The sequence below is a fragment of the Porites lutea genome, chromosome 2 (assembly GCF_958299795.1).
Source record: "Porites lutea chromosome 2, jaPorLute2.1, whole genome shotgun sequence".
NCBI classification, from domain to species: domain Eukaryota; kingdom Metazoa; phylum Cnidaria; class Anthozoa; order Scleractinia; family Poritidae; genus Porites; species Porites lutea.
Genome location: NC_133202.1, coordinates 34,683,479 through 34,701,916, shown reverse-complemented (window position 1 = coordinate 34,701,916; position 18,438 = coordinate 34,683,479). Strand labels below are relative to the sequence as shown.

The 18,438-nt window shown below is 38.0% G+C and overlaps 1 protein-coding gene across 2 annotated transcripts; it reads right to left on the bottom strand.

Annotated features, from left to right (window-relative positions):
• Positions 1–713: 713 nt before the first annotated feature.
• On the bottom strand, positions 714–18,301 carry LOC140928449 (NADH dehydrogenase (ubiquinone) complex I, assembly factor 6-like). Of its 2 annotated transcripts, XM_073378202.1 has the most exons (10): positions 18,135–18,300; positions 17,902–18,001; positions 10,670–10,750; positions 9,898–9,939; positions 9,079–9,135; positions 7,831–7,933; positions 5,100–5,233; positions 4,013–4,114; positions 3,103–3,159; positions 714–2,163 (listed from the first exon to the last, which is right to left on the bottom strand). In XM_073378202.1, exons 1-10 carry the CDS (start codon positions 18,269–18,271, stop codon positions 2,038–2,040), a joined length of 939 nt encoding a protein of 312 aa, XP_073234303.1. In that variant the 5' UTR covers positions 18,272–18,300; the 3' UTR covers positions 714–2,037. The 2 variants fall into 2 exon arrangements, with proteins under 2 accessions (XP_073234303.1, XP_073234304.1); XM_073378203.1 differs by lacking the exon at positions 9,079–9,135 and having other exon boundaries at positions 18,135–18,301.
• Positions 18,302–18,438: the final 137 nt, after the last annotated feature.

Here is an 18,438-nt window from a genome sequence, read left to right as displayed (position 1 = left end):
ATTCCCATAAAACCTTCAGTCAAATCCCACTCTACAGACACCTGTATACAACAGACAGTTTTGTTTGTCCTGACAAAAATCTCATATAAATATTTTCAGAAAAATTACCTTGCTTGATATGGGCACTGTTTAATACGGACAAAGGACACTTCTGTGTCCCATTAATCAAACTCTCCTTGTTCATCAACCCCACTTTATGGACACTGGTTTACCAGTGCACTAGCTGTCTCTTTTCATTCTTACAATTATGGGCTAACAGAAAATGTAGACATTGCACCCTGCTAATAAATTAATGGTGTATTTCTGTGGGTTAATGCTTTAAGCCCCAATATCCACCTACAAATTTTCCAAACTGATCTCTGTACATTTCCTTAAAGAATGTGTTAAGAATTTGATAAAAGATCAAAGCATTTTCTCTTAAATGATCATTTTATTAACTCTCATAACCTAATCTCTTGACAATCTATGGCTAATGTTAGGAGAAAATTGATGTTGGTCACTATTGGGACTTAAAGGGTTAATAGGATTTGGCCATTAATAAACATTAGCAAAAAAACGTGAAATATTTTTTATCAGTCTATCCTGTCCTCTCATGTTTTAGTCTTGTCTATAGCAATTTTAGTCCAAGGATATGATATTAATAAATGATTGTGAGGTTTCTTTAGCGTGATCTTTTTAAAGTTACAATTTTACATTTCCCTGTCAAACTGTCTGCTTTAGTTGATCAGGATAGCGTTATTAACCTTTGAAGAGCTAGGCCCTCATGTAGAAGGCCTACCTCATATCCTGTTTCTTGAGGGTTCTTAATTTGAGTTTGCACAGATTTTTAAACTGTGGCTTGTTTTGACAACAATGGCACAACGCAGTGTAATGACCCTTGTCTGAGCTGCCATTTGGCCATCAGGCAAATATGCATAAAAGGCTATTTGCCTTGAACGGAATTATGCTTGTCCCTTGCGATTGAACGAGACTTTTTTCAAGGTCTGCAACTTTCAAAGTATAGAAACCTGCTATAGGTGAACAAGTCTTGAAAGCAGCCAAGTCACTAACTTGCATAAGTATAAATCACCTTTCTTAAACATAAAATAATGCTGATGGATCCTTCAACCATCTGACTCATTCATTAATGAATGAGTATATTAATGTCATTGTTGGCTATTCGGTTCTTGCGCAAGTTTTTCTGTTCCCCTTCATTCGAGATCGAGGCTTTAAGAACAGATTATAAAGGTTTCCACTGACCTTTCTAAACTAATAGGCTTTTCAATAGGCCTTTTGAAATAGTCGGTCACACGATCAACTTTCTGTAAACACAAAATAATTCACTTTTGGAAAATTTTGTTAGCAGGAACTGGAAGAGCATAAATTTAAATTTTCATTACATATTTTCCTTACGCATTTAAAGGCTCAAATTGCCTGTTATGAATAAAAAGGAGATTAAGCCTAATATGCTTAAGGTAATATTTTATAACAGTTTGGTAAACTTGCAAGGATTTGTATGGAAAACCACTCAAGCATGACTGGGTGACAAGGGTTGTTTCTCCCCTACAAATCCTTCTAATTTTCGGCCACCGTTGCAATCACTACTTTTGAGAAAAATGGCTGAAAATTGACAGGTTACCTAATTTTAATATGCTCTTTCAGTTCATGCTAACAACATTTTTCAAAAGCGAACTGTTGTCATGTTTACAGAAAGTTTTGTCATGTGATCAACTAATGCAAAAGCCCTATCATTACAAAAAGCCTCTTGCCAATATTAGTGACAAATGCGACAAACTTGGAAACTTTTCAATAAAAACGGTTCAGAACCTGCTGGTCCAATATTATATTTTCTTTAGATCTTCACTTTTCTTCGTTCATCTTTACTGCCAGACAAGGTGTCTACAGACAGTGGGTTTCCCCTTCACCATTTTCTTCAGATTTGAACAAATGCTAATGTTCCACATGTGTGACTCTCTGGAAAACTGAACCCACCGCGATATGGTTTCATGTGTAATTCCCGTAGGCGTATAAGGAGTGACTTAGATTTTGTGTCTTATGTCAAAGACCTGTCCATGCATGCTTTAGCAATTGCAAAGGTAACAAATGGTTTCTCTCCCTTAAAGTGGAATGAAACATGTTAAAGTCTGCTTGTTGGATCTTGGTCAGATATGCCTGGCAGGAAACCTAGAAATCAGCAAAGAGAGACTTCAGTGATGTAGCTGGTAAGACACTTTGGCCTAGAACTTTAACTCATTAAGGCAAACAGTGGACTCAACGGCATCTGAGAAATTGTATCCCCTCTACACCAGTTTTTAAGTATGGGGAGTCAACTCATACTTGTACTCATGAACTGTTTATATGCATCAAATAAGGCTCCTGAAGGAGGACCAAGAGCTTTTTCTCAGGTTACCCATCAATGATTAAAAAAAGCATGTTAGGGGTCATCTCTGCCAGAGAGATGTTTTGCCCTGATGGTTCCATTACAACCCACAGAAGAATAAAGTAAGACGTACAAGACCTGTCGACGTCATACTTATCCTAGCAGACCAGAAGGCCAAGCCATTTGAGGTGTGAAACAAAGGCAGTACCCTCTCAGTTATTTCAAGACCCTAAGTGCTGGTCCAGCTTATGATTTATTGAACTTGGGCCTGCTACTCTGAAGTCTGGTACCCATCAATCAGGTGAATTTGCGCCACAAAATTTTTGTACTTGACTGTAATCACAGCTTCTTTTAACTATAATTATAACAACCTTGCTAAATTTACCAGTAAATTTAACAGATGCTCCATCTCAATGCTAAATACCATCACCAGGTAAGCCTTCAGGGCAAACCAACATTCAAATGCAAGGTAAGACACACTTGAATGCCAATAAGAGCACATGAGAGAAACTTGTGCAGTTAACATTAATTATTGTTAAATATTTAAATTCTGAATCCACACAGTTATCTGGCGGTGTGAAAAACTAACTTGTGGAATATATAAAATTATTAACCAGTTTCGTTAATACAATGTATGTTGTATTCATTTACACATACTTATCTTAAACATACTCATGCACTCAAATCTACACCAAATCATGAACTATTCTGACCAGAAACAAACCAAACTGATATCATCTTACCATGGGTAGAAATACTCTAGTTGCCACTTTTGGGGCCTTTGACATCAATGACTTTGCCTGTGATGCGAAACGTAAACCAAAAAATAAATAGTACAGCTTACAAATTTATAAACCATAAAGTCTAGTTTCAACATAATCGCCCAACTCATTTTCAATTTGTTCTGTCAATCAATATGATTAAACTAACATCTGATGTAATATACATGGAAGAACTGATTCTAAAGAATACAGGCTAACTTCCTGAATAATGGTTTAGATCTCCTTGATCATCTTATCATTTGACGATTCAGACAATAAAATATTATGAGAGAACCACGGGTAGTGACCTTATGTTTGGAAATTTTATATATTTGTCATGAAATTGACCCCTGTAAAGGAGGCTTATCTTCGCATACAGTACAATACAATAATTCATACTTTTTGTAACTGCCACTGGAACAAGTGGTTTTTTCCAGAAGTAATCAAATGGTTCAACGTCGAGAATGCCACCTCCTTTGCACCATCCTCAAGTGAATTAATTTTTGGTCTCAATAATGACAGAAAGAATCAAAGCTCTTCGGCAATTGTCAAAAAGCTCGATTTTACTCTTTTGTTTGCTAAATATTACTTGTACATAAATAAGTTAGCTCCTAAAGATTTATCTTTGGATGAATTTAAGGCTAAAATCAGTTGGAGATATGATTTTGAAAAACCCCCTCCTTCAACTAGTTAGTGAGTATCCATCTTACCGGAATAATCTGTTAATAAGCAGGTCTAACGTTATTGTGCGTATTATTGCAACTGCTGTATTATTCTTTCTCGTCTCTACGTAATTTTGATCCAATCTGTAATATCATTTGTCAATAAACGTAACATTATAATAAAAAAAAAAGGCTTATCTTCTGTTCAACTAATAAATCAAAGTACATACTGTTGAAAGATGAGAGTGCGCTAAACTGGCCAGATCATAAGTGACATCTTTGACTGCTTGAGTTGTTCTTCCTCTGATGATGTCTTCTTGAGAAACACCATGCTATAAGTAAATTATTAAAATAATTTGTAAAAATCCTTTTTTGAAATTATATAATAATTTAAAATACCGTAAAATTCCGAAAATAAGCCCCAGGGCTTACATTTTTCAAAGGCCCTTTTTGAGGGGTTTATTTTGGAGGGGCTTATGTATGGAGGGAAATTTGCATTTAAAAATCGATTGGGCTAGCTTATAGTTGGAAGGAAATTTACTGTTTTTTCTTTGCTTTACTTTGTATTTGAGGGCAATTTCCAAGTACAAGCCCCTGGGGGGCTTATATTCGGAGGGGCGATTTCACAGAAGGTTTTTGATGTTACTAGTTTAGGAGGCTTAAATTTGGAGGGGCTTATACATGGAGGGGCTTATTTTCGGAATTTTACGGCAATTGGTATTACCTTGTTTCATTGTTACCCTGCACTTTTTGATAAGACAAAAAGGAGTAAATGGTTTCAATGCAGCTGTGTCGATAGTCTGTTGTGGGCTGTAATCTTTGAGGTTGGTGCAGGAGGTACCTAGTGGCCTAGACATTCTACACCCTTTCAAACAAGACACTCAATGTACAGCCTTCATTATTTAGCCGGTGCCAGGCTCTCAGATAGTGTAGTGCAGACGTATTAAAACGAGCAAAGCGAAAATAAGAGGCGCACGTTTTTGGAAAGGGGGCGGTGGCGGCGAGAAAAATGTCTCTCCCCAGCCCCCCGCGTGTTTTTCACATTTCTTTTTACTGAACGACTTTTCACCACTATCTCGGAGCCTGGAACAGGCTATCAGTATTGCGAAGTGTAGACTGAAGAAGCTAGTTTTGCATTTCAACTTTAAAACCCACTGGCACCAAGAAGTGGAATGTATTTAACTAGCATAGCCTCTGTCTTGTCAGTGATCTGACTTAATTAGATTACAAAACCCAGTTTTTGTGTTGAACTCTCATCTGGTGCTTGTCAGACTGATTGGCCCAAGCAGGTAGTAAATAGATACATAACATTGTTACCTTAATCATAACATCGCTAGGAATGTACACTTTCCCTCTGCTGCCATGGAAAGGTGTGGCCCTCAATAACGTTACAACTCCTATTGCTTTTCCAAGATGGCTTGCAGCATGATCAGCCTGTACATCTTTTACCCCTACATGGACGTGCCCATTCAAACAAAGTAAAAAGAAGTGTCATATAAATTTGATAAAGTAAACCTTTTGTTTGGAGGTAATGAAGTAGATCCTTAGCTTACAGTTGTTACTGATAATGGCAAACAGTCCATAATGCAGAAATGGAAGAAAAATTAGCTAATGTAGCCAAGAAAATGATGATCAAGTGGGGCATACTAAATTAGCATACTGAAAATTGTTCATTGAAAAATATAAAAGTGGGTTGGTAGATAAACCACCAACATGCTAGCCAGTGGGTTAGTAGACACTCAACCAACATGCTAGCCAGCTGGGTTCGTAGACACTTCACCAACATGCCTGCACATAGGATGGTAGACACCTGATGAACAGGCTAGCCCCTTTGTTTCTAGACACTCTACCAACATACTTCCCAGTCTGTTGGCAGACACTCAATGAACATGATAATAATAAATAAAATAAATGTCTTTATTTTGCCTGTTAAAAAAAAAATATATATTACAGAGAGTGAAGTCTACAAATCATGAAAATTGCACAGATTATTTACAATTATCATGGTATAAAACCTGATAAAACCTTGGATATCTATATTTTTAAATTACTAAGTTGTAATTAAACCTTATTCTATTAAAGTAACAATTCTGAAAATGTTCTGTATTAATCCGTGGTAATTGACTTGCTTGTGATAGCCAGAGGGTTGGTAGATACGCCAACAAAATGCTTGCCAGTGGGTTGCTAGAGACTCCACAAACACGTTAGTCACTCGGTGGATGGGCACACTACCAAAGGAGGGAGTAAGTAAATACCCAAGGAACATACTAGTCAGTGAAGGCCGCCAACATGCGAACGAGTTGGTAGGCACTCTATGAACATGCTAGCTAGTGGGTTCATAAACACTTCACCGATGATGGTAGACAATCAACCATACCAACAAGCTTGCCTGTTAGACACTCCATGAACATGCTAGCCCTGGGTTGGTAGAGACACCACCATGTTAACCACTGGATTGGTAGACATTCCATGAACATGCTAGCCAGTGGGTTGGTAGAGACACCACCATGCCAGCCACTGGGTTGGTAAACATTCCATGAACATGCTAGCCAGTGGGTAATTGAAGAGGATCATGCATCTTTTGGGCAGTGTCGATTGATGTATTGACCAATATCTCGGTTGACTGTCGATCAACATATCGGCCGCTATGTCAGTCAAGAGCTGGTCAAGTCTCAAGCAATATGTTGGCAGCCCTTGGCCACTACAGTCTATCGGTTGATAGTCAGGTGATAGTCGGCCAATATCTTGCCAGTGGATCACTGATAGACTGCTGACATATCACAGACAGTAGGGACCTTACGAAACTACGACAGCGACAGCAACATCAAAAAGCAATAGGTTTAGTTAGCAAAACAACAACTCTGCATGTACATCACACTCTTTTGTACGTTTCTTTGCCATTCCTGCACAACCAAATTTTAAGTTTTTTGGAGGATGAGAACTGCAAGGCAATAAATTCTACTATCTCTTTCTTGAATTGGGTGCCAGCGTGCAAAGAAAGTCGTGTCTGATAGCCTGGGGCTAGTGGATTTTACTGGCAGGCTAGTGAATTCTTTTCTTAACTTGCCATGAAATCTTTTAAGGAATTCTAATCACAAAAGAAGTGTTATCAACCTTGCTCACCATCGGGCTCGTTAAAATGACTTTTGGGCTAGTACATGCTAACTACAGCTTGCCCGAATGGCAAGCTGCAAAACTGACTTTCTTTGCACCCTGGGTGCGGACCCCTTTTTTCAGCTGCAACACAAATTCCCTTCTTTTAAGTAGCTAGGCGACTTAGGATAATCGTGAAATGATTTAAAAGGATGCGGAATCCATTTTGTAGCGAAGTTTTCATGGACGTCGCTATTGTCGGATCGTAAGGTCCCTACTTGGCCGAGGTAACAGCCGATACCTCGGTCAATTTGTTGGTAGTTACATCCGTCGAGTGGCAGTCTAGTATCAGCCGACTGTTGGTCAAGAGTCGGCCGTGTCTTGGCCGGTACTTGACCACTACAGTCTATCGGTTGATAGTTGGCTGTTGCTTTGCTGATGGATCACCAACAGATCACCAATGTATTACCTACACTTGGTCGATTTTAAGGCCTATACCCATACTCACTTGTTTTATTACCCTCAGATCAGGCTCTATTTTCATTTCACTTTGTAAATAACATTCCGGCAGGCAAGGTGAAACGACACATAAGAGGGAATGTATGGGAACTGCTAAGATTTGGCCTGATCTCAGGTTTTTGTTATATATTAAATGCGTTTGAGACAAAAAGATTCTCAGCAGACATGATTACTATAAATGCTGGTGAGCCAAACTGATATTATGATATGATTATCGAGCAGCTGGTACTGGTGCACTACATAAATTAAGGACAAATTTTTAGAGCGAGTATTGTTGGTTATTAATAAATTATTTTAATACTACAGGACAAGCACGATAGAAAATTGCACAGGTTGGAGATGGACATTATATTTCAATAAGTGCTAGAAACTACAGTTTAATACATTGCCAAAGTCTGCAACGTCATTTTAAAAAAAAACTTAAAATTACACATACCAAGGCATTCTAATATAAGATACAGTACAGAAGACACTGTGTTTTCTCCATGTTCCTCCAAGCTATCTGCTGTATCATATGGTCTGTTGTCAATGCTTTTTTCCTGTTGAAAGACGACAAACTTTTACTTAGATGTTAACTGGCAGCAAGTTTAAGTTGTATATCAGTGTGAAATGCAAACATACTTATAAGGTAAACAAGTGACATAAAAGAGCTAGACCTGTTTCCATGGGGACAACGCAGAAACTATGATAAACATAGGAAGCCACAAGAAGAGTAAAAGAAAGGTGACTGCACACTTTATTAACAAACAGTTGGCATACACAGCATGCAAAGAAAGTAGTGTCCAATGGCCTGGGACTAAGTGGATTTTGCTATCGGGCTAGTGAATTCTGTTCTTAACTTGCCCGATGGGCCAGTGAAGTTTTGAGAAATTCAAATAATTACATAAGAACTGTGTGATCAATCCTGCTGATCAAAAAGCTTTTGGGGCTAGTTGAAATGAATTTTTAGTACTTTCTAGCTACAGCTTGCCCAAATGGCAAGATGTAAAACTGACTTTCTTTGCACCCTGATACATGGCCGGGTGTCCATTTCCGCCTGCAAATAGCAGGGACAGGCCAAGGCGGGCGGAGATACAGGGGTACAGCAGTCAGTGATAAATTTGAATGGTTAATTAAAAATAAATAAATAATTAATTAAAGCTTAAACGTGAATAAATAATGTTTATAAATTTATAAAATTAACCACTAGTAACAGTTACAAGTATATATAACTGCAAAACTGAATTACTGGTAAACGATTCATGTAACTTTTTTGTTTGCTTTTTTCTGAAGCAGAATGCCGGCTGTTTCTAGCACAGCAAAGTTGCCAATACTGTCTTAACCTGAGATAAGGCCTAATATATATAGTTCTCCAGCCTGGGAATTCATAGACAGCATTTGCAGCCAGGCTTTTCACCCGAGATCTACTAGGAAAGACCCTTTATCCAGAATTAGACTGTCTGCAATACGGGCTTGGGACTTCACTGCATTGTTGCCAGAACAGCAAGTTAATGTCACTGGCAATGACTATAAACATCTCTCAGATGCTGAAGAACTACCGATGATGATCTACATGAATAATGCAGGTCATCACAAGAAAGTCTGCAGCATCTGAGAACCAAGCAGCTGGCTCTTAACAAGCAGTTTTATCAAGAAGATACCAGCATTATTCTTCTTTAAATAAAAATATCAAGGAAAAACATACCCTTCCATCTATTATTCTTGAGAACCACCTCTTTGTCAGTTTATGTTTACTTGTTGTCTAAAGTAGAATAATATATTATTTGTAGCTTCCAGGGCTGTCATTAAGTTTTGAAGCAACCGTAGCAAATGAAGATTCACCAGTAACATCTCACAAACATTAAAGTGCCAGCTTTAGCTTTCCACTTTGATCACCCGTCCAGTGGATGAGGATAAATAAATGGTAACAATTTAGAGTGATTTCACTTGAACCGTGAAATAGATAGTAAAATACTACACACTATTGAGCACTAATTCTATTGTCTTCTTTTGTTTACCTCCCACTATTTTGCACTATTTGCTAGTATCTATTTCACGGTTCAAGAAAAATCACTCCAAGTCCCAAGAGAGACTAACATCAATTTTCTCCTAACAATACCCATACATCATCAAAAGAAAAGATTGGGAGAACTAATAAAATGATCTAAGAGAACACTTTATTGAGGAAATATATGAAGATAACTCAGGAGGATTTATATGTGGATGTTGGTGCTTACTGTGAAACTCAGAAAACCGTGAACACCTGAAAATTTTCAGGAATGTTGATTGTGCACTGGCCAATCAAAATAAAGTTCAGGACATGCTAGCAAACCTCAAAACCACAAATGAATTACCTTTGCTGTTTGCAGTTTAGTTATCTCACGCCTTATTGGCCTGTTTCTCGAAACACAATAACATTCCATAAATATTTTGGGTGTTCATGGTTTTGTGAGTTTCACAGTAAATGGTTAGGGAAAATATTGACTGTATCAATGAGAGTAGTTTGCTTTATAAATAGGCTGACCTCAGCTAATTCCAGTGCCACTGGCTGTTGAGGAGGATTCCCCTAAAATGAACAATTTATAGCATTTAGTTATTTTGTAATACTCTAAAGTTAAACACAAGTTGCTTAATGAAAGGATTTTCCTTTCTTAAATTGATAAAGGTGTTTTCTTAAAGAACAAAACTCACCAGTAAAAAGAGAAAGCTTGGAGGAATAGGAATGTGAAAAAAAAAAACTGTACTAGTTCTAACAATTTTTTTTATTAGTATTTTTTCCGAAGTATTATAGTAATTCTACTTCTACTACTTCTTACTATTCAATCAACTACAAGGATCATATGTACTTTCACTATAATCATCTGTGGTTCACAACAATGAACTATTTTAAAATTTATTCTCAAACTCATTAATAATTCATTAAGAAAATACAAAGGAAATTAATGTTTAATGAGTGTTTGGAAATTGGATGAAACACTGCTTAGTATTTGCATCCTTAATTTCTCCTTCAAAAATGATTTTGTTTGAGAAGAAATATCAAACATTCGACACAGTGTTTCATCACCAGATGAAACACCTCAAAGTTCGTCAAAAATACTCCGCTGCACGTCGTATTTTCAACTCTCTTCTCGGTGTTTCATCTGGTGATGAAACACTGCATCTCGTGTTTGATATATTACTTCAAAATCACTACTCATTTAATTAACTATACTTCTTTAGGCTGTGGTGGAGATCATTATTTGATAAAAGAGTCCCCCGTGCATAATTGTTATCAATAAAATGCCATTTCATTTAACCTGATAGATATTATCCAGTGAGTCTCTCCAGAACTGCAGCCTCATTCTTCCTATGTTAGGATCACTTACAGTATCTTGAATCTTGGGTTCGAATAAAAACACAAAGGGTCAGAGTACACACCATAAAAAGTGCTTTAAAGCTACCTGCAAAGGGACGCAACAACTCATTGGGAGTTGTTGCGTCTGTTTGCACGCAGCTAAAAGTTTGACTGGTTTCAAACTTTGTGCAACAACTCCCAACAACACGGCAGCAGGGTGTGCAAACAGACACAACACACAACATCCAACAATGTTGCGTCCGTTTGCACAGGGCTTAAGGTGGCTTGAGCTGATATTTTGTTATTGGACGGTTTAGTGTGTAGTATTGTGGGATATTTTTACAAGTCACATATTTTTGACGAGCCCGTAGGGCGAGTCAAAATACAAGAGACGAGTAAAAATATCTCACGATACTACACACTAAACTGTCCAATGAGAGATTTATTATTCAACTCGAGAAGTATAAAAATAGGCTTGCCTTATGAGAATGCATGACAGACTAACATGAGTCCAGTTTTCATACGCTGATTGGTCATAAATGAAATCTGGTCATACTGGTTTACTCTGTGAATCAATTTCTTCCAGTTTTCATTGGCACTTTGAGGTTCTATCTTTCTTTGCTAAGAAAACAGAGATGGAATGACACATAATTGTGAGGCTTATGATGGTCTTTCAGTTACGTAAAAAAGTGACTGCAAGTAGAAAAACTGAGCAGAGCAAATTGCGATGGAAAGACAAATACTCTCCCACAAATTCAAGGAGTTTCAAACTGTAGAGCTACTCGTCAACAAAGGGCTTGAAACCTCACCTTTGACGGAAAGTTTCCTCACATTTTTAAAAGAAATAGAGGGGATGACTGTTCAGTTACTCGGCGGGGATTGCATTAATTTTAATGGACGTTGTTTGTTTCACTGATTTTCACCATCACCATCTCTATCACACACCTTAGGTCTGTTTTTGTCTTGTTTCTCTGTTGTATCTTGAGTTTACAACGTTTGTATGTTCTGTGTATTTTTAATAAATGTCGACATTATTTTAGACCTGACGTGTTTTGGCTTCTGGGTTCAACAGGGGTGTTCATTGTTGTTCCTAAAGGCGACTTTGCTCTAGAAACTTGGTTTTGTTTAAGCTTACAATTTGGCTCCTATTCCGTTTTTTCTTCAGAAAAACCACGCATTTTCTGCCATGTGTGATGTTTGAAGATTAAAACCGGTCAAACCAGTCTTCTGGAGTACAAATCAACCGTGAGATATTTGTACTCGTTTTAAGCATTATTTGCACTCTACTGAGTGAAGTTGCATAATAAATTATCATACCCACTCTTTACAAACAAGAAGTACAAAGATGCCTCACACAAAGCAGAGAATCGAATGGCACCCATTTGTGGGGAAGGGCGAACCCCTTCTTCTCAAAATTTGGCAAGAAAAACACCCCTGGGTTTTGCTACAGCCTGTGTTTAATACTCTCAGGTTCATGACATATGCATACAGATTGTGATACTTGAGTACAAATCAATGGATGAACAACATAAATAGTTACACCCTTCTCTTGTAACTTGGGAGACAAAATATGCAATAATCTTTTCACATATTATGCTATTAATGCAGTATATATACTGCCACATTTTAAGCCACTAACTACGGTCGGTATGCCATTACTGGCCTAAATATTACACATATACCGACTAACAAGTTAAGCCGTTACTTATTGGCTTAAAATGTTACAGTATGTAAAAAGTGTAGTCTCAAATTAAGCCGTTAGTTATCGGCCTAAAATGTTACAGTAGGTTATAAGTGTGGTCCCAATTTAAGCCGTTAGTTATTGGCCTAAAATGTTACAGTATGTAAAAAGTGTGGTCCCAAATTAAGCCCTTAGTTATCGGCCTAAAATGTTACAGTAGGTTATAATTGTGGTTCCAAATTAAGCCGTTAGTTATCGGCTTAAAATGTTACAGTATGTAAAAAGTGTGGTCCCAAATTAAGCCGTTAGTTATCGGCTTAAAATGTTACAGTATGTGAAAAGTGTGGTCCCAAATTAAGCCGTTAGTTATTGGCCTAAAATGTTACAGTATGTTATAAGTGTGGTTCCAAATTAAGCCGTTAGTTATCGGCTTAAAATATTACAGTATGCACTGTGTGGTTCCAAATTAAGCCGTTAGTTATTGGCGTAAAGTGTTACATTGTGTGTTGTTGTTGTTATTGGCCTATCATAACGACATCTACGACGAAATCCGTAATCTGAAGATCCCGATTTAAAAAAAAAGTTGAAGGTAACCAGTTATATGATGAAAGCACGAACATAAGCGAAAAAGTCAACAAAATGATGGGACAGTATCAGATGGAAGGATCTGAGTATATTTTTACGCCTGCCAGGAAGTACGCGTTTTTTATGTCGCCATTTCAATCAACTCTTTTGAGTAGAGCAGAAGATTTATTCATGGATGTGACTTACACAGGCAACGACTTTTTTCCATGCCTTCTTAACATCGTAACTTTCAACGATCAAACGTGCGTGTATAACCCGGTCGCAAGAGTACTGTGCAGTAGACAAGATGGCGGGACTTATGCCAAGTCGATAACCACAATTTTCGACAAGGTTTCACATGATCATGCTCATTTCTTGAACGGTGCAAAGTTAAGGTCTATACTCGTGGATTTCGACGATGCACAATACAAAGGACTGAAAGAATTTCTCGGTGAAGAACTGGCCAAGAAAGTCATCTGGGGGTGCAGTGTTCATTGGCAACGATCAGTGAATAGAGTCTGTAAGTTGGTTTGCCAAAGCGAGGATGAAACTCGAATCTTCAAAAATTTAGCCCGCAAAATCGAAGAGGAACGAGATAAAGAGAATATTTACCTAATTTTCGATATACTATCGGGCTCCAGGAAACTGCAAGACGCTAAACAGTTGATTGAGTGCGACCTGTGTTCTGAACTTGACAAGCTTGACAACCATAACTGGACAAAACTGAAGCACTGGAGCAAGTGGTGGTGTCGGTTGAATCACCTAGCAATGTTTACAAGGGCCTTTAAGGAAATGGAAGAGAAAGACTGGGAAGAAGGACCATGTACCACCAATCCAGTCGAGGCATTGAACCGACAATCATTGCAGGAAGGCTGTACCGTTCTTCATACTTTAATGGAAAACATTTACCTGGAGGATCGCCTGCAAGCGGTGAAAACAGCAGTTTGCGAAGATAATGTTACAACCTCTTATAGGGCATCACCTTGTAAACCAAAAAGTAAACGAAAGCGTACAAGCATTGGGAATTCAGGAGATGAAGTCCACCTGACAAGCGCCGCCATATAATCAGTCAGAAAAGAAGGCCGAATGGTAGAGCGTTAATCAATCGTGTCATTGAAGTTGAATATGATGAAAAGAACAAATCAGGAAAGGTGACAAAGTACTGGGGATGGTGCAAAGGACAAATCGTGGCATACCGGAAACATGAAGGGTACTTGGTAAAATTTGAGGATAGAATTGACGATGACGGAACAGTCGTTGCTGGGTGGTCGGATTGGATTGAAGACTTAAATAGCAAGGATGTACGTTTGTTAGATCCGTAATTCAAGTGCTTTAGCTGACCCTGATCAAAGATAGTGTCAAACCATTCGCTGATTGACTTGGCAAAGAAGTGCACCAGGCAAACGCTTCATACACCGGCGGGTCTACAACGCAGGTCACTGGTCACAGGTCAACATACCGGTCACAGTGCTACAGAAAAATAAACAAGCGCAAAAGTGTCTCCTAGCCCTAATCATTATCCAAACTGGTGTTTTACGTCAAGGTGAAACTGTTTGCCTTAGATATCAATAACCAATAAAGCAGTGACCTGTACCTGTGGCCCGTGGAATGTGACCCGCGTTTTAGACCTGGCTTTCGTACACATTGTCATTGTAGCGGGTTGAACCGTCATGAATAAGTACGTGTGGGGTTAACAACTCTAACAATAATAAGCTTTTCACCGTTTTTGAACCGTTTCCGAAATGAGATCACGTTCCGACAAGCTTGTAATTGATAGCACGCTACAAGTCAACTATTACAGGTAACGAACGAAGACCAGTACGCGCGGTGATTGGTATTGAAACACCTCTCGGTTGGTTTTGCATAGACCTAGGTTCGGTTAATCATTAAATCTGGATTGAAACGTGACAAAGTTAGTTCAACCCGGGAATGAAAGCTAATCCGTCAAAGGATACTGAAAGGTTACCGCCCTTTGAATAGAAACTGGCCTCGACCAATCACTGCGTCGCATGTGGCTTCGCGCGAGATATAAGTAGCGCAGTTTGTACAAAAGTAGGAGAGGGTTAGAGAGCGTTAATTGACTGCCAAGCGGTTAAGTACTGTTCAATAAACGAGCGAGAGTGTTTTATCGGGTTATAAAACCACGAGGCGAAAATCTCTAGGGAATATCCGAGTTTGTTTGTGTGATGATTTTTGGTTTAGTGTACCAGTGTGATAATTTTAATTTCATGTTGCACAAATGGATTTGAAGATGTAAGCACGCATTACGTGGCCGGTCGCCTTGGGAATTATTGTTACAATTATTATTGTGTGGTTTTGGGACTGCATGACCAATTCGGAGTGGACGTTTCTTGAGCTAAAGAAAGAACATCAACGAGACAAATTACAATCAACCCCGATTTCGCCCTGGACTGAAATCAAATGCCGCCCCCAGACTTTTTAGTTTGACAGTGTTTTCCCAGGGTTTAAACCAGGAGCACGTGACCAAATGGACGTGATAGGTTGTTGAGCTCGTGAATTGGTAGTGACTTTTTTAAGACCTATAAAAACCTCACATCAAAGCAAAAGCTGTTCTGGCGAACTTTTCCCATCAGAAGTTAAGCAAAGCGAGGGGGTCGGGAAGCCACTTTACTAAGTAATAAACACTAGATAAGATGTGTGATTGTGTCTCTTTCTTGCTTGGCCGGGACTATAAAGGGTTTAATTTACCCGAGTCACTTATGGTAAACAGTAATTACCCAATGAATTTCCCTCTACTCTGCATAGCACTTTTACACATACTATGAGGAGATAGGGTTTGGTCTCGGATTGGGAAGTTATTAAGAAGGAAAGGGGCTATTTGCTGTTTTATAAACAACTCCACAAAACTGGAAAAGAAATTGGAATAGTACACTGACTGTAATTTATTGTTTTGATTAACACCCCGCCGTTACCCTCAAAGCACCCAAACTAATGAAACGTTTCATTTCGCTCATGTTAAGCAAACATTCTTTCGAATCTTCAGATTACGGATTTCGACGCAGATGTCGTTATGATAGGCCAATAACTAACGGCTTAATTTGGAACCACACTCATTAGAAACTGTGACATTTTAAGCCAATAACTAATGGCTTAATTCGGAACCACACTTATAACATAGTGTAACATTTTAGGCCAATAACTAACGGCCTAATTTGGGACCACACTAATTACATACTGTAACATTTTAAGCCAATAACTAATGGCTTAATTTGGAACCAAACTTATAACATACTGTAACATTTTAAGCCAATAACTAATGGCTTAATTCGGAACCACACTTATAACATACTGTAACATTTTAAGCCAATAACTCATGGCTTAATTTGGAACCACACTCATTACAAACTGTAATATTTTAAGCCAGTAACTAATGGCTTAATTTGGAACCACAGTTTTTACAAACTGTAACTTTTTAGGCCAATAACTAACGGCTTAATTTGGAACCACACTTATAACATACTGTTACATTTTAAGCCAATAACTAATGGCTTAATTTGGAACCACAGTTTTTACAAACTGTAACTTTTTAGGCCAATAACTAATGGCTTAATTTGGGACCACACTTTTTACATACTGTAACATTTTAAGCCGATAACTAACGGCTTAATTTGGAACCACACTTATCACCTACTGTAACATTTTAGGCCGATAACTAAGGGCTTAATTTGGGACCACACTTTTTACATACTGTAACATTTTAGGCCAATAACTAACGGCTTAAATTGGGACCACACTTTTTACATACTGTAACATTTTAAGCCAATAACTAATGGCTTAATTTGGGACCACAATTATAACATACTGTAACATTTTAGGCCAATAACTAACGGCTTAATTTGGCACCACACTTATGACATACTGTTACATTTTAAACCAATAACTAATGGCTTAATTTGGAACCACAGTTTTTACAAACTGTAACTTTTTAGGCCAATAACTAATGGCTTAATTCGGAACCACATTTATAACATACTGTAACATGTTAAGCCGATAACTAACGGCTTAATTTGGGACCACACTTTTTTACATACTGTTACATTTTAAGCCCATAACTAATGGCTTAATTTGGAACCACACTCATTACAAACTGTAATATTTTAAGCCAGTAACTAATGGCTTAATTTGGAACCACAGTTTTTACAGACTGTAACTTTTTAGGCCAATAACTAACGGCTTAATTTGGAACCACACTTATGACATACTGTTACATTTTAAGCCAATAACTAATGGCTTAATTTGGAACCACAGTTTTTACAAACTGTAACTTTTTAGGCCAATAACTAATGGCTTAATTCGGAAACACACTCATTACAAACTGTAATATTTTAAGCCAGTAACTAATGGCTTAATTTGGAACCACAGTTTTTACAGACTGTAACTTTTTAGGCCAATAACTAACGGCTTAATTTGGAACCACACTTATAACATACTGTAACATTTTAAGCCGATAACTAACGGCTTAATTTGGGACCACACTTTTTACATACTGTTACATTTCAAGCCATTAATAACTAATGGCTTAATTTGGAACCACACTTTTTACATACTGTTACATTTTAAACCAATAACTAATGGCTTAATTTGGAACCACAATTTTTACATACTGTTACATTTTAAGCCAATAACTTTCGGCTTAATTTGGGACCACACTTATAACATACTGTAACATTTTAAGCCAATAACTAATGGCTTAATTTGCAACCATACTTATTACATACGGTAATATTTTAAGCCACTAACTAACGGCTTAACTTGCTAGTCGGTATATATGTAATATTTTATGCCAGTAATAGTATACCGACCGTAGATAGTGGCTTAAAATGTTGCAGTATATATACTGTGATAACAGCATATTAAGCCGTTGTCTAAACGCCCCAATACTAGCAATGATAGGCTTTAAAATTTAAAATAGCCGTACACAATCTTACCCGAGCCACTTCAATGTTGAAAGCTCTCACGGCAAATACAGATCTCCTAGAACCCTTAGGTAGAAGCAGCACACACAGAAAATTTTCATAGTCGAGGTTCCTGTTGAAACAAACACCCGCAGCCACCCAAGAGGCGTCAGTGCATGAGCGACAAAAATCTCTCTTCACTACTTATTCGCGCAGCTTCTAAAATTACAAAAAGAATGTTTGAAGCAAAGAGGAAACAGTTTTACCTGACTAGATTAGTGCAATATTGGGTAGAACTTTGAGGAGAACTTTGGGTAGATGTCGTAAGGTTCTTCCCTCGTGAAGAAAACGCTTTCCAGCGAAAGCGTACAAAGTACTTTCCCCCGTTCGAAACGGCCGCCATATTACTAGTTTTCAGGCTTCTCACGTGGAGAGCAGCCTGCGTGACGCGTGACTTTACTTCTGAGTGGCGGTGGGGGAGGGGGGCTCGGGGGGTGCTTGAATGATTTGGTGTACGAATGACTGTTTTTTTCAACCCCTTCATTCACCTTCGAGCATGTGCTTGCATGA